A 22,175-nucleotide genomic window follows, 5' to 3' on the forward strand; every position below is an offset into this window, starting at 1 on the left:
TTTTATATAAAATTGACATTTATATAGTAATTCGTACTCGCCTCCAAACTCTAATGTAAACTCCAAACTTCCTCTTCGCCTGAAATATATCAATCAATGTGGTATAATTAAATTTTATGCTCGCACTTTACTCAGTATTTCTGAATGATGCATTTGTAAAATCTTTCAGAAAATTGTAAAATTAAAATTTTAATATTTCGAATGAAGAACTACTTTAGACTACTTATTGAAAACATTTAAAATAAATAAATTTTATCTTAATTGCATTTCCTGAGGAAAGATAAACTAAAATTAAATAAATTAAAGCATAAATTGTCTTAATTTTATTATCAAATTATAACAATATTTTAGCAAGAATTTTAAAATATTTAAAATTGCATGATTATAAATTATTTAATTATTATCGTTTTTATATTTAAATTTGTTTCATTTTATCAATTATGCATTCATGTTAAGCATTCATATTGTAATGTATTTATAAAATTGAAAATTTAAAACATTTCAATTGTTCTTATTTAAATGATGTTTGGTTAATAAAAGATGTTTTAACTTTCATTATTTAGGATGATTTAATAAGTGTCATTGTCAATAGTTTATTTCTGTAACCTATTGACAGCGTGACAGCATCATTGTAGTTATTGCACATTAGGCATATAAAAATTTTAATCGTCACGTGTCACGGGTAATAAATATAATGACAGGCTAAGCTTTAAAAATCTCTCAAGTTAATCCGGTGCATAATAATAATAATAATCTATGTATAAATTTGATAAGCCTCAAATACTGTCCAGCTTCTTTTGCGAGAACGGCTGAGGATATAAACATGGTTCAGGTATATCAAAATAAAGCTGTGGATAAATCCATTACAATCAAATGAAAAATTCAGAACCGTTCGGGCGAGGTGGTGATAAAGGTACCGTACAATGTTAAGTCTACGGGACAGACATGCTGGGTTCTCTAGCCATCTAGTTTTATTTACTTATTTATTTTTTTAACAGTTAGAACAATCCCGTTGTTCTGAATTCCTGAATTTTTTTTTTTTTTTTTTTGCTAATTAAAAGGCTTTTTGCGTTATTTTTTAACATGGATAAATTTAAACATCTACGCTATCTATCTAAATAATAAAATTAAAAATCACTTATATTTTTGAACTAGACTATTTTGATTTTCAGAATCTGTGACTGTTACTCCATGAGAACAAAACGTGATTCTAACCTTCCAATTCAAGGCCGGATGGCCGAGCGGTCAAGGTGGCAGCCTACCGCTCTGGGGACCCGGGTTCGAATCCCGACGGGTCGAAAAATCCCCAGGAATTTTTCGGGGGTGGTCTGTCCGGATATGTCGGGCCCCGTCCCTCACCACCCGGTCGCCCATTGTGGGCCTGGCCGAACCCATAATGGCTTGCAAAAAGAGGCCCTCTTAGTGCCCACAGGGCGGAAAGAGTTAAAAAAAAAAAAAAAAACCTTCCAATTCGTTACTAGTGCCAGTTGATGGATTTCTCGACAAACCTACCAACTAGAGTTTGTCAAACGGGTGTTTGCGGATTTGCGGGATTTCCCTGGGTTAAAAACCCGGAAAAGAAAAAAGTGAACTTTTACGAAATTTGCGGGATTTCCCGGGTTAAAAAACCCGGAAAATCCGCAAATTTCGTAAAAGTTCACTTCTTTCTTTTTTTTTGTGTTAAGGTTGAGGAAATTTTTTAAATAGAAAGAATAATTAACTCATAAACTGTCAGAATAGATTTGTATTTATTAATTTTAAGCCTGCTTATTCGTTTTTTAAATTTTTGCTTATGACATCTCACAGATTGTCAATAATCAATATGTATTTGTGGCAGGACTCTGAAAATTCTTCACTTGTCAGAACATGCAATATCTTGAATAATTGCGCCAATGCTGTCTTAATTTTAACTATGCCCAGTAGCTTCAATAACTGCATTATCCCAGGTTGTGCAAATTGGGCAAGGATAGAAACGAGTATGAAGTCTGCAAATATGCAGTGCCGTAACTAGGGCGGTGCCAACGGTGCCCAGGCACAGGCAACAGACCCTGGGAAGCGTAGAAATGACCTGGACTAAGTTTTATATCATAGTTTTGGGGCGTAGTCACAGAAGCTCGCACCGGGCGCATAAAAAACTAGTTACGACGCTGCAAGTATGAAGTTTTTCTTCATAAACCTGATTATTAAAGCCAAACGAACTGACGAATTATCGGGCTATAAGCTCGATACCGCTATTAAAGCAGCCGAGGTAGACAAATCAAGAATACTAGAGAGTACAAGAAGTACTGCGACGCATCTCGAAAACGAATTAGAAATTTTCGAAGCTACGGGTGAAAAATCACGTAACATTTGTTTTCACTTAAATGCATTAAATGCACGATTCCACTCACATCCATTGAATTGGAAAGGGCATTCTCAGTAGCGGGACTTTTCATTATTACAATGATAACCAGATTGGGTGATCAGAGTATTGACCATCTTTGGTTTTCAAAATCTAAGAAAAATTTACAATAATATTTTGTATTATGTTTTATTTAAAGAACGAAATTACCTTCTAAGTTAGAAGTTTGGTTTAAGTTCATTTTTTCTTTAAATTTTCAACTCAATTCAAAGGCATTTTTTTGTAAGCAGTTTTCAACAAACTTTAATAAATTCTTTTTATTTGTGAAAATTTCCACGTAATTCAAAGGTAATTTTAATATATATTTTACACAGCGTTATTAATATTATGATTTTGGAGGTTGCAGAACGTATTAAATTACTTTTAAAAATGAAAAATAATTATATCATTCGATTTAAAGATATTTTTAAATTTTAAAAATAATTAATTATATTCCCGGAATCCCGGGATATAAGCAAAAGACCAGAAAATGAGAAACCCTACTACCAACAAAAGAAATAAACTTGAACCCATACCTCTGTCGGTACGGTCTAACGTTAAGAGTTTTATTTGCGAAGCCCAAAACAAGATGATTGCCACGAGGCAGCCTCCACTACCGTGGCCGTTAATCACAAACTCTGCCAGCCGAAGTCATTCGGTCATGAAAATGGCAAATTGCCATCCTGTGATCCGGATGTAAAATTGAAAGAAGTCTCACGGTATCGCAAAACAGGTAGACGCAAATTATCTGCAGACGGACCCGAAAAATACTTGATATTTGTGTATAATGCCAACTTTTCAATGAGCTCAATAGTATTTTAAATTGAATGTAAAACCGTCACTTTCGACGGTTTCCTGTTAGTTAAACTTCTATAACTGCAATACAATTTGCAATATTTTATGAAGCAATTAAATCTATTTAAAATTTATATACATTTTTGTAATATATATATATGTATATATATATATTATGCTAGCATATATATATATACATATATATATATATGCTAGTATATATATAAATGTTACAATAAAAACCAGTTTTTAGTTAGAGCGCGTTTTAACTAGTTGAAACTAGTTTATACTAGATGCCTTTGTTATAACTAGAGTTTACTGCTAGTAAAAAGTGAATTTGAGTTAAAACTAGTTTTAACAAAGACATCCAATATAAACTAGTTTTAACCAGTTAAAACGCGTTCTAACTAAAAACTGGTTTTTACTGTAACATGTATACTAGCAAATCGTTTGCCTGGCGTTGCTTGGACAAACGATTTGGATGATTTGGTAAATATTGTTCGTTTGAAAATTAAGTTATTACTATCAACGGTAACCTTCGACAACCATAAAGTAATTGTTATGTAACACGTACCCCTTATTGCTGAGAATCATTTTACTGCTTCAAACGAACGTTTTCACCTGATCAATTTTTTGAAACGTTTACAATCGTTCTATAATCGAACCAATATGCAATAACAAATTTGAATTTAAAACGGTTCGAACATTTGGTTAAAAAATCAAAATATATAAAAACTAGCTGACCCGGCCACGCGTTGTTGTGGCTCAAAATGTATCTATTATAAATGTGTAACACTTCCCCCGTGGGGGGAATTTCAAAAAATCCCTTCTTAATTAATGTACATTCTCTTGACGTACCCTATTAAAACGCATCTAAAATAGTATAATAAAAGCTGAGTTCTTCACAGTAAGCCTTAATCCCGTCACTTTTCCCGCTAGGGAATATCGAAAAATCCCTTTTTAGTGTATATTCTGTTGACGTAACGTATTAAAACGCAATTAAAAACGCAAAAAACCGCATGTAAAATAGTATAATAGAAGCCGAGTTCTTCACGGTAAGCCTTAATCCCGTCCATCTCCCCCCACTGGGGGGAATTTCGACATGTATATTATATAAAAACACGTGCGTATTCGAATGCAACGTTGTGTCAAAATTTCAAAGGAATCGGTAGGAACAAACGAACGTTATATTTTATTTATATAGATAGATAGAAAATGATCTGCTTCAGTCCATTCTCACAGAAAAGCAAACTTAGGTCGTCGGAAGTTAGCGCCATCTGTTGGACATAAAAGCCTTAATCCATATATAAATATATTTTTGAAAGGGGGGAAATGGTGTAGGGGTATGAAAAATAGATAGTAGCCGATTCTCAGACCTACTGAATATGCATATGAAATTTGGTAAAAATCGGTAAAGCCGTTTCGGAGGAGTAAGGTAACTAACATTGTGACACGAGAATTTTATATATAAGATATTTATAACAATGTCTTAAATGTTATCAATTTAATATACCTAAGTCCTCAAAAAATACAAAACTCAATGAAGACTAAACGTAGTTAAAAACAAAAAATCGCATCTAAAACAGTACAGTAGAAGCGGTTCTTCAGGTTAAGCCTTAATGTTCTCCCCCTCCCCCCGCGAGGAATTTTCAAAAATCCCTTCTTAGTGTGCATTTGTATGACGTACCCTAACTGTGTACCAAATTTCACCACTTTCGGTTCAGCAGTTTGCTCTGGGCGATGATGAATCAATCACTCAGTCAGTCAGTCAGTCAGGAAAGTTGCCACCTTTACAAAATCGCTGACCCGGACGCAGGTCAGGTTTGTTCGAACAAAAGTTCCTGACGCATGCGCAATGTCATTTTACAATGCGAAGAATGGGTGCGTTCTTTTATTCCTCCGGGTAACTCTGTGCGAGCGACATCCGTTTAAAAATTCCTGTGGAACGTGTTCCTAAATTCTGGTGGGAGTGCGCGCCGTCGAACGGCAAAATCGGCCGCTTGTAGCAGTTGTTTACGGTGGAAAGCAACATGGCGTCTTCCATGGCTCAGACAGTTTCGTTTTGGAGTTCATTATGTAGTTTTATGAATGAAAATTCAGAAGTCGTGAAAGCGCGAGTTAGTGCACGCGGTGATGTAAGTGTCTTTTCGAATTTTTTTCGAATGGTAGCCGGCATTCTAATTTTTTTCGTGGCTATTTTGAATGCTCTTTCAACAAATAACCCATTTTATGGTTAAATTTTACAATTGGGACCCTTCTTTTGCCTTTAAAAGCTCATATTTTAGAATTATAGATTCCTCCATCACGATACTATCGATAGTGCGGGCGTCGCCATCTTTCTTTCTTTCACCGTCGTTCCTAAATGCCTACAAACAGCAGCGCACTCCCGTAGTAGCGGAGACGCAGAGCGACCGCTATTAACGAACGCACCCAATAACGTGCATGCCGGTTCTAAATCAGCTACAGTTAGGGACTAGGGACTGACGGCCGGATGGCCGAGCGGTAAAGGTGGCAGCCCACCGCTCTGGGGGACCCGGGATCGAATCCGAACGGGTCGAATAATCCCCAGGAATTTTTCAGGGGGTGGTCCGTTCGGATATGTCGGGCCCCGTCCCTCACCACCCGGTCGCCCCATTGTGGGCCTGGCCGAACCCATAATAGGCCTACTAAAAGAGGCCCTCTTAGTGCCCACAGGGCGGAAAGAGTTAAAAAAAAAAAAAAGAGGGACTAGGGACTTGCGTAGGAGTAATGTATGTAACCTAAATTAAGAAAGAAAGAACAGATAATTTGGCTCCGTAGAAGACTTGTACGGACGTATAAGCAAAAAAAGAAAAAAAAAACAAATCGAGAGGCAGGTTCCGCGTCACACGTCGGCGTAGACAGAGTAACATGGCAGAATAGCAGATGAGTTTCAGTGAGTGAGGTCTTTCGCTGTTCAAATGGTGTAAATTTATAAAAAGTATTTGCAAGAAATTTGTTTCATCGTAATTTCACAATTTCTACGAAATTCCCGGACAAAATTAATAGTTCACCCGGACAGTGACTCAATTCCCGGACTGTCCGGGTGAAAATCGGACGGGTGGTAACACTACAGTCAGGAGAAGTAATTTTATATATTTAGATTGTCTAAATTAAATAATAATCAAGTAACAAAAAATAAAAAATAGAATTTATTTATTTGTAAAATACACAAATACATTAATTTTAAACAAAATGAAAATTTAAAAATTTTTCTGAAATTTAGTTTGTTTATAACAAGTCTGTGACTCAGACATAAGAATTATATATAAACAAATTAACGTAACAAAATATATGTGCAATAACAATTACCATAAATATGTAAATATGAAATCTGAACTTAATATGATATACAGTTTAAATAACATTCTATTTTATATTTTATTCTTCTGAAACCACCTTGCAGGTAAATGCAGTCGACTGGCAAAAAGCCCGATTGATAATAACAGAGAGAAATGATGTTTGAGTTTCAATAAGCATTTTGAGTTCCGACTCTCTTCCTTCGTCTATTAATAAACTTATTTCTTTAATAAAATATAACAAAACTTTTTAAAATGATAACTTACCTATATCATGAATATCCATAATTATTTCTTGAAATGCTGCTGGTATCATCTGTATAAATTTCTGACGATCCATTTTATTTTTGCTCATATGACAAATCTTATCTATTAATTGAACCAGCCATTTTTGTTGATAATCATATTTCGTACATGCCTTAAAAAATAACAAAATATATTAAAAAATTAGATTTACATTTTACAAGATAAAATTTTTCTTACCATAGCTAAATATATTACTAAATTTGCAAGTTCTATTGTTTTTCCATTTAGTAATTTATTTCCCATAAACATTGCTGCTACAATATCTCCACAAAATAACAATAAAATTGCAATATTTTCCGGCATCCACTCTTCTGGAGTATCTGTAATGATAAAAAATTTCATGCACGAAATAAAAACGAATTAGAATTTCCATTATTAATATATTAAAAAACATTTTTTTCTAATATTACCAGTAATCTCTTCAAGTATAGAAATAATATCATCTCCATTCCATTCAAGAGTATTTTGTTGCATTAGCTGTATAATGTAAGCGAGATCTGTTAATTTTTTACTAGCTTCAGAATAATCTTCAGGAGTATTCTCTGTTAATTCGAACCATTGAATTTTATCTATAATAAAATGAAATATATAATTTAAAACGATTTACAGCTATAAATGTTAAACAGATTTTTTTTTCCAATTCCAACAGTGTAAGTATTATACAGTTACCTGAACATACAGGGCCATATAATAAAAATAATAGTTTTGCTTGATGCACAAGAGGCCAAGGTTTTAATATTTTTGATAACCAAAAACTACGATCTGTAGAATTCCAGCAATAATCTAAATAAACAAAACGATGATACATACGAACATACATTTCCTTTCCTGGATTGGAACCTAAAAAATGTTACAAAAACTTGAAAATTTTAATAAAAATGTCATCTATTCATGTTACAATTAGCTTATTATTATTATATTACCTGGAAAAGATGTTAAAACATATTTTAAATGTTTTTTCATATCACTAACGTTGTCAAGAATAGAATGCACAAAACAGCATTCACTTTCGTCCCATCCAGCTATGATCGTATGAATAAACTTACCATAACATTGTAGAACGTGAGTCATATTACTGATGTTATTCTGAGGATTACATTCTAACTATAATAAAATTATTTAAATTTTAAAAAATTAATTTTGTTACATGTTAATGTATATATTGTATATATAACCTAAATAATATGATGTATCTTAATATGGAATAAATAAATATATATATTTTTTTCTAATATTTAATGTATTTTTTAATCGCACGTATCCGTTAATTTGCTAGATGAATTCCTTTTCCATTATCATAAAAACAAATTTTATATATTTTGACAAAATAATAGCGTAAAAAATTACATGAAAAACTCTATTAGAAAGCAATGAAATATATTTCTATTAATAAGTGTATTTTATGTTTCATTAATAAATTATAATTTTCTAGTTTTATTATAGTATTTATTAAAGCATTCCAACTACAAAACACTAAATAGTTTAAATTCTATTATATAAATGGATTTTTCTATGAAACGAATTTCATAAATAAATCTTGCAAGATCCAAACTCCAACTTTGAACTGCTTTATTTGATAAGTAAACATTGGTAATTTCGTGATATTTGATGAAGATGAATTTAAAAAGTAAGTAATGTAAAATGAGATTTGAAATTTTTTCTCGCAGATAGCGTGGAATTTATTAAATTTGAAAATTTTGTTCGTTTGAGTAAACTGTCATTTTATAACTGTTAGCAAACGATCTTTATTGTGAGAAGAGGAAAACTTTGTAGAAGTGTTTTAGGAGTCTAGTTTTATCTTAAATTTACAAACAAAATATTGATGTTAAGAGTTAATATTGAATGTTAATTCTTTGAAATTCCAATAAACTAAGAACTGGAGATATATTTAAACACACGGTTATTATTATTTTTTTATTGTATTGTGCGTTTAAATTTCCTTATCGTATTTTTGCGGAATGACCGCTTATAAACGGGGAGACCAACATGACGGAAAACCCCGGGGTTAACATGCCGGTTAAACTGCGACTAAAATATAAATTAATCAGGTCTAACAAAACTAGTTATTAAACGTTAAAGAAAACATTATTCCGAGTTCAATAAAATCATTGTAATTTACTGACTTAAAATCAGAAAAAGAGTTTTCGTATACAAGACAATAAAACAATTAACGACTTATTGATATTAGTAGTAGCTTAGTAGTAGTAGTTTATCAGTGTGGGTTACACTGACCATCTACCAATAAACTAAGAACTGACCTTAAAAATTACACCTTTCTCTTAAATTTCACACAAAGCCGATGTTAATCGGTGTAAGCAGAGATAATTTACGGCGAGATAATAATAATATGTATAACTTACAGATAATGTTAGTTGAATATATCTTGAGTATCTGCCATACTTTTTAAGTCCAAAATGAGGTACGACAAAATAACCAATATATCACGAAATTACTACTCGAGATGCCATCAAAGTATCGTCAATGTAAAAAAAAATAAATTTCATTAAAATCACGAGGATGGAGTGTTCAATATAGGAGCAATTATTTATTGTGACATCGTCACAATGCTGGCCTGCAATTTTTAATATTTTTAATTTATTTAGTTTAAAATATATGCTCTCCAACTCAAATTAGTGGTAGCTTCCTCCTGTACATCATACTTTTCCTTTAGAAACAGGAACGTGCCGATAAGCTGTCTAACATCCTTCAGAGGAAAATTCTTGAATTGAAATCAGGTGACTTCCGTTATAGATCGGACGTTCTTATATAGTTAATTGGGGTTTCCTGCCTTTAAGTTTTCTCGAGATTAAGGAAGAACAGACAGATAGACAGGAATACTGACATTTAGAGAAATGACAGTGGGCATTTACAGGTCTACAATTTTTTCAAATTGCAGCCAAATATACAAGCTAAAGGAACCTCTTACAAAATTATCTGTGATATCACGAAATAACCATCTGTACGGAACAAAAAATATACTCCTAGAAAACTAAGATATAAATATATTCATAATGACAAAAAGAGATGCTATTATCTTGAGAGAATGGTCTCTTCCTTTAATAATATAGTTAGAATGTCCATTTATCAAATATATCCGATAATTAAAGAATAATTAATTTTGCCTCCAATTTACCAATGTTTATCCTATACACATAAATAATAACAAAAATAATAAACTCACATAAAAATGAAATTTCTCATTTTAGGAAGACGAATTTATCTAAATATATAAAATTACTTGTCCTGACTGACTGACTGGGTGACTGGTTGATTCATCATCGCCCAGAGCAAACCGCTGAACCTAAAGTGAAATTTGGTACACAGGGTACGTCATGAAAACGCACACTGAGAAGGGAATTTTGCAAATTCCCCGCGGGGGGAGAGAGGGTTAAGGCTTAACCTGAAGAACGGCTTCTACTGTACTATTTTAGATGTGATTTTTTGTTTTTAACTATGTTTAGTCTTCATTGATTACTTAGGTGTATTAAATTGATAACATTTCAGGCGTTGTTATAAATATTTTTATATATTTCAATTTTTTAACCAAATGTTCGAAGTTCGAACCGTTTTAAATTCGAATTTGTTATTGCATATTAGTTCGATTATAGAACGATTGTAAACGTTCCAGAAAATTGATCATTGAAAACAGTTCGTTTGATTCTCAACAATTCTCATCATTCTCAGCAATAGATGTTATACACAGTGTGTATAACAATAACTATGGTTGTTGAAATACTGAATATAAATGGCGTTTGCTTGCAAAATCCGCACGGGCGAAGTCGCGGGTAACAGCTAGTTTATTATAAAAGAGAAACAGATTTCCTTAGTACTTTTGGACTTTAATACCATCTTCAGCGGAAATCTTTGAAATGATATATTTAAACAATCAATTTTGTTCTTTGATGTTTTAACTAATTCTCCTGAAGTTAAACGTTAAAATCTGAAAGTCTGTTACTTTCTCAGCAGTTATATATAACAGGGGTTATTTTTTGACCGAATGCTCTAAGATATTTACATTTTTGGACACAGGGCCATGAAACATCGAGAAACAGAAAAAAAAGGATAGATTCTGTATGTATGGATGTTGGAGTATATGTGTATGGGGGACACGATTTTGTTCACCCACTCTGAAGCTTAATAACTCTCGTGCTTTCTGTCGAAAATTTTTGAAAGTTTGCAGGGAGGTTTGTGTATTAAGGGACATTGATGCTATTAAATTTTGGTAGTTAAAGGTTCACAGTTTTAAGTTTATTGAGGGAAAAGTTACGAAACTCGTTGCTGGATTTTATCATTATTTATATACTTAAACTGGAATAAAGATTCTAATTAATGTTCCGAACATCAGTTATGCCTTATTTAAGTTTTTACAAAAGTAGTTTTTATTTTAAATTACTAGTGTGCTAGAACAAGTGTTTCTCAAACTATGGGTCGCGTTAATATTTTAATCCATCGCGAAATGACACTACCTTTCGCAGAAATACTTGTATTACTGAAATATTCTCTAAGAACTAGGAACAGTAAATGTATCTATTATTATCATCATTTAGTAATAAATTTAAGATTATAGAATCTGTGTATATGGAATTGATTTCTCTTTTCTATTTTGAATAACATCAAAATAGATATTTTATGTAAGGTCGTAGTTATAAAGCCATTTAAGTTGCAATGGTTTCGAAAATATATCCTTACAATAAATTATAAAAGTAAATAATGGATGAATTTCGGCACAAGTGGATCAATAAATAATTTTTAGAGAATTTTTTTCTATGTATAAATGAAATTGACAAAATCTTACAAGCTGAAAAGTACATTTTAAAAAACATTGATTAAGTTTAAAAAATATTACAAGTTTTTTTTATAAAGTAAAATAGATTCCCTAATAATTTGAAACAGTCTGTTTTAAACACCTACTCAAAAACCTTTAAATAGTGCAGCCGAAACAAGACCGAAAACGTTCGAAATATTAAAGTTTGGCTGCACTATTTAAAGGTTTTTGAGTAGGTGTTTAGTTATATTATGCAGTCCCAGAAGAATTACAGTCTGTTTTATTTGCAATCGCCAGTCATACGTTTTTTAATAATTAAATTTCAATTTAAAAAAAAATTGAAATTGAAGGAAGTTAATTGTTACAAATTGAAATTGCAAACTGCTCTTAACAGAAATGTACTCAATGTTAAATTTCACACGTAGAAGCTAGAAGTTATTATCAATAATGTATAATTTTATTTTGTTATGTAATATACAGTAACTCCAGTTTACCAGGTTTTTAAAAAAATATTATAACATTCGGCTCGCGGAACCATTAGATATATTGGGTTGTGTGAGCAAAATGTTTGAGAAACGCTGTACTTAAACACACCATATTCAAGCGTTTCCATCATTGTCATTAAAAAAAAAAAAAAAAAAAAAAAAAACTTATTTATCACTAAATATAACATCCTCCCAGTATTTAGCATAAATGACAATATTGATTTCATATTTCTCTGTATAGATGGGTGTCAAAATAAGTTTTTCGACATGGGATCTGCTCTAAAATAATTTTCAATAGTATATAGATTACTGTATATATACAGTATTTATATATTTACAATCTGGTATTTTGAAAAACAAATACAATTGTAATTTTTTATGAATTTCATAAAAATAAAATTCACATTCTTTTTAGATACTGTATAATCATTTTTAGACAGAACCAATAGACCCAAAAAAAGGAGGTCTGGTTCTGGAGTCGCCAGACGGAGGACAGCGTACTCAAAAGCGAGATTGCCCAATCTAAAGCTGGACATCTGGTCACCCCTAGTTACACGAGAAAGGAGAATAGGAATTTTTAAAGAAAAATATTTTGATGATGCTGGCATATCTCTAAAGCTTTTTATTTTTTAAAAAGTATGATTCTGATTTTATATACATTTTGAAATTGTATTAAATTAAACTATCCAATATTTTAAATTAATTTACAGAAAATAAACATTTATACATTAATATTAACATCAACAAGTGCCAGATTATATCATGCTATATTAATGACAGTATTAATAATTTAACGTGAACGCGAACCAGTCGTTGCGTGAGTAACCAGTATGGTTATATCTCAATTCATTAATAGTTTTGGAAGCGAAGATTGGACAGGGTCTTGGTAACGTAATTGGCAATGCGGCGTTGCACACGCCGTAGTGCCAATTACGCACGGAAGCGCAAATTAAGGGTCAAAATGGGACTCATAGCCTTCTAAATTAATTATTAAATATTAATTTAATTATAGTTATTAAATTTAGCAAGAGATGACGCCTAATCTCACCTCTACGCCAAATTGCTTAACATTTAATTATTAATAGTAGCATTAGATTAATATAGCCCGATATAGACCGGTAATCGTTTAGCGTTAATCTTAAAAGTTCGGGGCCCAGATTCACAAACACCTCGTATCGAAGCTTAGGAAGAAATTCATCGTAAGTTGTCCTATGCAAAAAGTATCGTATTCACAAAGCACATCGTAGCTAAGATATTGTAAAAAGTCTCATAACTACTAGGTTATCTAAGGGCTCTCCTAAGTCCATGTACTGGTTTCGAGTACAGTAGAGACATCGATTATCCGAAACAATTCGGGACTGGGTTGTTCGGATAACTGATCATTTACGAAAAATATATTAAACACAAAACTGTACTGTATATATTAATATTTTGTATCACATGTCTTATAAATACATATCTTACATAAAGTAGTACTTAAAGTAGGCCTACAGTTTAGGTTGAAGAATGCTGCAGCGCCAAAGCACTAGTGAAAATTTGAATTTGAACACTTTCAGTTAACCGATGTTTTCGTTGATTAGTATTCGGATAATCGATGCTCTAGTGTATTTGGTTCTATCGATAGATAATCGAATCGATGATTTTTCCTGATTGCTTCTTCTAAACTTCTCTGATTCGAATCTTCTAAGATGTTATCAAATGACGAAAAAACTGATAGAATTCTTCACGGTGGAATTAAAACTGTTTGCAGAAGGTCGTCCGAAACATCTGATTCATTATAATTTAATGTTATTTTTTTTACAAAAAACTATTAGCTTGTGAATTTCTTTCAGAACTTCAATATTTCTATTAATATCACTTACACACCATCAATGCCGTAAGATATCGGGCTAGATAAAGGCCATAATAATATTTTAATTATGAAATAATTTGGTACTAGAGTGAGACGTTAGGCGCAATTGTATCGGGTATTAATGTTATTGTTTATTTATATATTATTATAACTACAAGTATCAATTTTCGGTAGATTTTGTTCTACACCTAGATCGGTTACATTTTTCGATATCATCACAACACGTATAAATAATTATTCTAAAATAACTAATTCCTACCATTTTAATTCTAAGGAAATAAATGGTTACCTTTCCTCAGACCACAGATCAAGTATCATGTGCAGAGAGAAAATTCCTAAAAGTTTCCTGCTGGCTCTATTAAACGGAAGCGGTTACTAGTGATGTCATAAGACACACTCTCTCTACCAATTTCTTTTGTTTTTGCTCGTAAGTGCTACGATGTGTTTTGTAAATGCGAAATGTAAAATATCGTTAGTTTCTCGTAACTTACGATATTGGAGAGATACCTTGTCGTATCTTTCGAGACGTTCGTGAATCTGGGCCCGGGTAAATCAATATATGTATTTGTTTGTATGTTAATATTTTAAAGTATCTTATTAAAGCATTAAGATCTTTATTAAATATTATAAATTCATGATTTATTTGTAAAGTGTACGACTAAAAAATGATTTGGGTTTCTTGAATTTGAATAATTTAGCCTATATTACCTTATTTATAAATTCTAAAATGATCGTCATTCTTTGTTTCGTTGGATACAAGCAAGTTGACCTCTTCATTAATAGACCTAAAACAAAACGAGCAATTATTTGTGACATCGTCACAATGCCGGGCTGCAATTTGTAATCATACGCTCAATTTATTTAGAATATATGTTCTCCATCTTAAAGTAGTAATGTCTTGCCCCTGTTCCTCATACTTTTCCTGAATCATGTCAGTCATCTGTGTAACTCCATTCAGGGGAAAATTTTGAATTGAATTCCCGTGAGTTTTGGTCTAGACCGGAAGTTCTTATATAGTTAATCGGGCCTCCTGGCCCTAAGCTTTCCGTTAATATCTTGACTTTCATCTATCTAACCCCGTTCTCGAGATTAACGAAGGACAGACAACGGACAGACAGTGGAAATTTATAGGTCTAGAATTTGAAAATTGCAGCCCTATATATAAAATATACTTATATACATAAAACATTTTACGGATACTAAATTTTTGATGCAATTATAAATACAGATATTCAAATACAGATATACAAATGAAAATAAGTGTAAATTTCAAATTAAAGAAATATGGGATAGTCTCTTCCAAATTCCACGAATTATTATAGTAAAAACTAAAAAAAAAATTTAACAGTCAACTACTGAAACAATTTCCTTACATTGTCGCTATGAATAGTTCCCACCTCTTTCTTTTCCTTTCGTATCAGACCCAGAAAAGAGAGACGGACAGATGTAGTTTCTGTCTGTGATTTACAAATCTGAGCCATTTGTAACATTTTTCTTATTTTAAGAATATTTCTAGAGTGCCAATTAATACCTGGATGCCAATTCTATCTGTTTTACTCTATATTAAAAGATATAATGTGTATGATGTTTCTACCAAAAATTTCGAGTGTATGAGTTTATATGTATTATTTTTCTCTACAAAAATATTGTAATATTTCCTAATATTAGGCTGTAAAATTAATAATGTTACAAATATTTTAAATAATCTCCGAATTTGTTCGAATTTGGTTTGTGTTTCTAATTTAAGTAAATCTAAAATTGAGTATCTAAGCGAAAATACTTTTCATTATAGGTTTCTTGAATAAAATATTTAGTATTGTATCATGAATTATATAAAATGTTTAATTTCTGAAAATTGTTAACAAAAAATTAAAATATTTAATGGTCTAGTCTAAATAGACAATAAAAGTTATAACTAAATATAATAGCATAACAAAAATGCTGTAGCAAGTATACAGTATGCAAGCATACTATATTCAATTATTTATAATTAGAAAATATTTCATTTGCATTTAATCAATTAATTTAAATAAAAAAGAGTACCTAATTTATGAAAATGCATCACATTTTCGTTCTCCAAAGCGACAGAGATTGGAAAGGTAAATTTCTTTGTAATTATATCTGGTATAAGGTTTTTTAAACCATAAGACGAGTTTCTATAAACTTCGATTTGATTTCTTACAGCTTTCGAAGAAATAGTTAAAATGCTAAGATCATCCACTACATATTTAAAAATAAAATATATAACAAATAATTATATTTTCAACTAAATTTCTTTAGAACTATTAATTAAATATAGTAGAGAATGAATGAAATACTTAAATACATATATGTTAAGCCTTGGAAAATTTAAGTTTAACCTTAAAATTTTAATTTTCCAAAATAAATATATGAATTGTGAACATAAATTTAGATTTCAAATTTTAGATGAATACTTAATATTATTTTTAAAATAATAATATATTACATAATTTGTTTTAATAGTTATTTAATTAATATAATTTATTTTCAAAAATTTCATTTAAAAAAAAAATATTTATTATAATAGCAAAAAGAACTTATTCACACAAAATAAATCATTAATATTTTATCTATAATTAAACTTGTTTTTAGCTTTATAAAATATTCAAATTATAAAATTATAATATTTGCTTATGAATTGCAATACAATTTACTGTAATTGTGAATATAAATTTTATTACTTTTTAAAATTATTTAATAAATAAACTTTATAACTCTAATAAATTATATGCGTAAATGTTTTAATATTTAACAAATTTTTATGAAATACATATATTTTTAATGGAACTAAATATTACCTGAAAGGTAAGAAAATATTCTAAATTGAATTTCTATAGGTAATAAATCAAAATAACCTAACAAACTTTCTTCTATTTTCTTGTGTTTGTTACCACCTTTTTCTTTCTTCAAAATTCTTGCAGATCTTCTAAGAGTTTTATAAGCAAAAGGTATGAAATTGGTAAAGCTCATTTTTTAGCGGCCAATTAACCTATAATCAAATATATGAAATTACTTTCTTTCATTTAAAGACGTACTAGCAGATGAGCCCGGCGTTGCCCGGGCAAAAAATAATACCAAAGATTAAGATTAGAAATACGAAATAATCTATCAGATTATTTCGTACTTCTAACCCTTCTATTATATCACATTATAGTATTTGATTTATATAACTACAAAAGTTATCTTAAGTAAGGGTTTATCGCACCAAGTGACCAATCTAATACATTTTAAAATTTGAACAATAGAAAAATAAAGAATTTTTTAAATGTATTAGATTGGTCATTCGGCGTGACCATTACGTAAGATAACCTTTGTATACTATAATATAATAAATACTATTATATTACTTTAAATACTATAATATAACAAACGTTAAAACGGAAAGCATATAAACAGTTTGGTTATTTTAGCCTACCATTGTCATATTTATCGCGATACTCGGACGATATGAAACGGCACAATTTCGTTGGTCAAGTAAACACTAATTGAAAATACTGTATATCTTAATTTTTTTTAGATATCATATTTGTTTCTAATGTTAACTCTTAAAAACTATCATTCAAACGGTAATCTGTCAACGAATGAAATTTTGCGAAAAACGGACAAAATTTAAATTAGGCACCCTCAAAAATCACTTAAATCATGTTTTGTGCTTTCCGGCAACCTTGTATTATGTAATTTTCCTATTTGGATGCCACCACGACGCTGGTGCAATAGAAAGAAGGGACTGTTCAAGAGGATTGAAGTAATTTGACTAACAGTAGTCGTTGACCTCCTCCCAGAAGAGAGGATTGGTTACTGCAACGCGACACGTAAGCGATTTGCCAAGGGAATGCATCCCAGCAAGACTTTAATGGGAAGCTAAACCCTATTTAGGTGTTACTGACATAAAGATAACTCGGAAAACTCCACGTGGCCAACAATGGTCAATGATTACTAATTAATACTGTTCTAGTAGAACAGTGTTCTACTATTAATATTTGAAAAGTCATCCGTGTTGGATAGGTTGTGATGGCCCCCCACGTGATCGAAGTTTCAACTCCTAACCTTAACGTCCGAAAGATTTCTTATAAGACTTTTTTAAATAAAAAAAATATTGTAAAATTGCGTGAATAATTGCTTTTTGAGATAATAAAGTGTTTATATTTTTGCAACAGATTGTACTACGTGAGACTTATTTTCTCGTAAATATCGCGTTTATAGAAAAATTATTGGGTTGCAATTTGAAAAAATTGTAGCTTATAAATTCCAACTGTGGTCCGCCTGTCTGTCCTTCCTTGATATCGAAAAAGGAGTCGAGACCAGATATGGAAGGCTTATGGGCACAAGACTAGTTAACTATACGTTAGGAAGAAAATAAGAAAATAATAAATTACATTTAGTTTATCATTTTCTTAAATTTTTGCCAATAGATGACGTTACGTGTAACTCAGCAAATTCAAGGTCTGTACAAGGTCAGGACACGCGTGACCTACTTCTTGAGCCGCCATTTTGGGGTATTTTGAGTCGCATGTTTTAAGCAAACTTGTACGAGCAGTCAGTTTTATACGACATTAATTAAACTAAAATTGCATAAATCCAGTGATTTCCAGTCAAAATTATAATAATAATTTCGGATGATTATGCATCCCCAATTTTATGCAACTTTTCGATCAAATAGTTTAAAAGAAACAATCATCCACATCAGTTGCTGTCGTGAATGAAACTAATTAAATAGGTGCTAAAACTGATGCAATTACATATATAAGCACTTCGTAAAGTAATGCAATAACATAAGTTATCCAAAATTTTACTTTAAAGCATTTACCAATACAATATTAATGCATTAAAAAATAAATACTGGACTAACGTTTAATTAATGAACATTTTTTACTTTACAAAGGCTTAAACGTCATATTTTCCTAATTACATAAAATCTAATCAAAAAGGAAAATATTAAACACAATTTGATGATATATTTAATAGAGCTTATCTGAGATATAACTTCTTTCTCTGTAAACACACAAGATACCAATATAATAAAACACCATTTTCGGAAGTCAGCAGAATTACGCATAAATGAGCTTTTGCTTCCATGCAGTTTTTTTACATTCAAAGTAATGTTCATATCTCTGGCAAAAATATGTAATCTCACTGACAGAAAAGTTGAGATTAACAGTTCAAACTGAGATTCTTCGAAATGAAGCTGAACAACAAATAATTTAATGTGAGCTCACGTATACATCTCAAAGACAGTACCTATAGAAAAATACATAATATACACTATCCTCACATAGTTTAGAATGTTCAGTTGTCTGCCACTTATCCCGTCTGCAGTTCTGCACCCATTTCGCTTTCCTCTGCTTATCTGCAGGAAATCTAAACAATCGAAGGTCGGTAGACTTACTTTTATAATTAGGTGCCACGGAATAACCCATTGTTTAACGTTTTGAGTATGTATATACGTAATAATAGTCGACTCACGCAGGAACCACGTGTGGTGATCTCTATCGATATGCCCCAACATGGCCGCTGCCGCGTAGAATCACGGGAGCGTGTCCTGACCTTCTTATACAGACCTTGAGCAAATTGAATATAGTTAGAAATCAATTAATTTCTATCTACATTCAATCCAAATCCAATTTGAGGTGGGATGTATGACATTATCTAAGTTAGAAGTATTTGAACGTAACTGCCGAGTTTCGTAGCAATTGGTCGAACGGCCTAGGAGTGTATAGCGAACACACAAACAAACAAACAAACATCCTCATTTATACTGTATATATATATACACACACACTATCAGATAAGCCCGGCCAGAGGCGTAGCGAGGGGGACGTTGGGGGCGGTCCGCTCCGGGTGTCACCCGTTCAGGGGTGATATCCGGTGCGTGTAGGGATTGACGCCCGACTATGAAAAAATAAGTCGCGAAATAAACCTTGATAACGCGCTTTAACATTAAGTCATGGAAAGTTCGATCGGCTCATCAACCAATGCCTAAAAAAAAAAGGTCAACGGATTCACGCTAAATCAATATAAACCTATGTGTTGATATCGCTTATTCGATATAGCGTTCAAGTTTGCTCGAGTGCGGACATATTACAATTCAATAATCCGATAGTGTTTTATAAAAGAGTTAAGAAGGGTGACACCCACGGTGTGACTTGGGGTGACACCACGATATCTGCCCCAGGTGTCACCCATTCTAGCTACGCCACTGGGCCCGGCGTTGCTCAGGCAAAAAGTGACGATAATGAAGATTAAGATTTTAGATTATAGCCGAGTAAGATTCACACTGCGGCCGGATGGCCGAGCGGTCAAGGTTAGCAGCCTGCCGCCCTGGGGGACCCGGGATCGAATCCGGACGGGTCGAAAAATCCCCAGGAATTTTTCGGGGGGTGATCCGTCCGGATATGTCGGTCCCCGTCCCTCACCACCCAGCCGCCCCATTGTGGGCCTGGTCAAACCCATAATAGGCTTGCTGTAAGAGGCCCTCTTAGTGCCCACTGGGCGGAAAGAGTTACAAAAAAAAAAAAAAAAAAAAGATTCACACTTCGGAACTAATTAGAGAAGTTTTATATGGATCTAAAAATATGTTAAATTTCCCGCAAAAACGCAAAACACCGCATCTAAATTAGTACAGTAGAATCAGAGTTTAGGTTAATTTGTAACCCCCCCTCTCCCCTGCGGGGGAATTTCGAAAAATCCCTCAGTGTACAGTACGTTCTCATGACGTACCGTAACTATGTACCAAATTTCAACTTTCAACTCCTAATTGTTTGGGCTTTGAGCTTATTATTATCAACCCATGTCGACTATATTATGAGAGATTTTGTTTTCACTATTCTATTTATCGGATATCTAATAGAAAAAAATGATTGAAATCATTATTGAATTTTAACTGAATAAATCTTTAGTATTTAAAAAGATTTTTTATTTAAGTAACCTAAAAAAGTAAAAATAAACAATTAAATAATTTATAAAATAAAAAATATCAGAAAATTTTCATTATAATGAAGAATTAACTTACTTGATGATAATCTTACTTCAGTGAAATGATTAATTTTAAATTCTAGAATCTAAAAAAAAAACTGGTTTGGGAACATTATATTTCGAATTTGGAACGAATTCAAGTATTCGTTCGAATTCATTTATTTTGTATTTATTGTTTTTGGATTACCCGAAGAGTGAAAATGATTAAAATATCTATCAATTGCCAAAATGTATACTAAATGTGCCACTATTTATTTGCCTTGTTTACTATTCATACCTTAAACTGACTAATACTATCTATCTCCTCCTCTTCCCCCCGGGGGGGGGTAAAATTTCCAAACCTCCTTCTTAGTACAGTACGTATTTGTACGCATTATCATGGTGTACCCTGTGTACCAAATTTCAACTTTCAACTCCTAACCGTTTGGACTCGGCCGGATGGCCGAGCGGTAAAGGTGGCAGCCTACCGCTCTGGGGGACCCGGGATCGAATCCGAACGGGTCGAATAATCCCCAGGAATTTTTCGGGGGGTGGTCCGTTCGGATATGTCGGGCCCCGTCCCTCACCACCCGGTTGCCCCATTGTGGGCCTGGCCGAACCCATAATGGGCCTACTAAAAGAGGCCCTCTTAGTGCCCACAGGGCGGAAAGAGTTAAAAAAAAAAAAAAAAAACCGTTTGGACTTTACGCTTATAATTATTATTGTCAACTCTCCCAATTACATTATAACATAGATTATACAGAAAGCATTTGTAAAAAAACTGGAAATATACTACACCTTACACACTTCTCGATCCCGTTCATGGGTCTGCCTGAGATTAAAAACGTATTAAAATACAAATTAAAGAAAAGAACTGCGTTCAAATAATAGAACGTTATAGTTCTATTTTTAAATTTACAAAATTCGAAAAAGAAACGATTCACGTATTTTAAGTTCTACAAACAAATAATTTACGTATTTTTAACGTAAAAGCATTAAAATAAATACATATATTATTAACAAAAGTTCCAGTTAAATTTGTTTGTAATTTAAAAACTTTCCGAGTCTCTGATTTAACCATACGATTCGCATATAAATTCTGCTAATATTATCACAATTAATTCCGCATATTTATAATATATTTAACATTTAAACATTTCAATTTAAAAATAAAAATAAAAAAATCTTACGAATGAGGCGAGCAAAGGTAAAATTATAGAATACGAAGATCGAATTTTCAAATCACTTATCGTCTGGTCGTGTTCGATTTCTGAACTTTTCAAAAATTAAATTATTATTAATG

The 22,175-nt window shown here is 31.9% G+C and overlaps 1 protein-coding gene across 6 annotated transcripts; it reads right to left on the bottom strand.

The window, feature by feature from the left end:
- Positions 1–6,414: 6,414 nt before the first annotated feature.
- On the bottom strand, positions 6,415–22,175 carry LOC136982866 (F-box only protein 47-like). Of its 6 annotated transcripts, none has more exons than XM_067279415.1 (10): positions 22,063–22,175; positions 16,777–16,910; positions 15,944–16,120; positions 14,609–14,685; positions 7,722–7,902; positions 7,468–7,638; positions 7,209–7,367; positions 6,976–7,118; positions 6,760–6,910; positions 6,415–6,699 (listed from the first exon to the last, which is right to left on the bottom strand). In XM_067279415.1, the coding sequence occupies exons 2-10, from the start codon at positions 16,889–16,891 to the stop codon at positions 6,575–6,577; spliced, it is 1,299 nt and encodes a 432-aa protein (XP_067135516.1). In that variant the 5' UTR covers positions 16,892–16,910; positions 22,063–22,175; the 3' UTR covers positions 6,415–6,574. The 6 variants fall into 6 exon arrangements, with proteins under 6 accessions (XP_067135516.1, XP_067135518.1, XP_067135517.1 ...); XM_067279417.1 differs by having other exon boundaries at positions 7,468–7,581; positions 7,845–7,902; positions 16,720–16,910; XM_067279416.1 differs by having other exon boundaries at positions 7,845–7,902; positions 16,720–16,910.

Source organism: Centruroides vittatus, unplaced genomic scaffold (assembly GCF_030686945.1).
Source record: "Centruroides vittatus isolate TY-2023 unplaced genomic scaffold, ASM3068694v2 contig_866, whole genome shotgun sequence".
Taxonomy (NCBI): Eukaryota; Metazoa; Arthropoda; class Arachnida; order Scorpiones; family Buthidae; genus Centruroides; species Centruroides vittatus.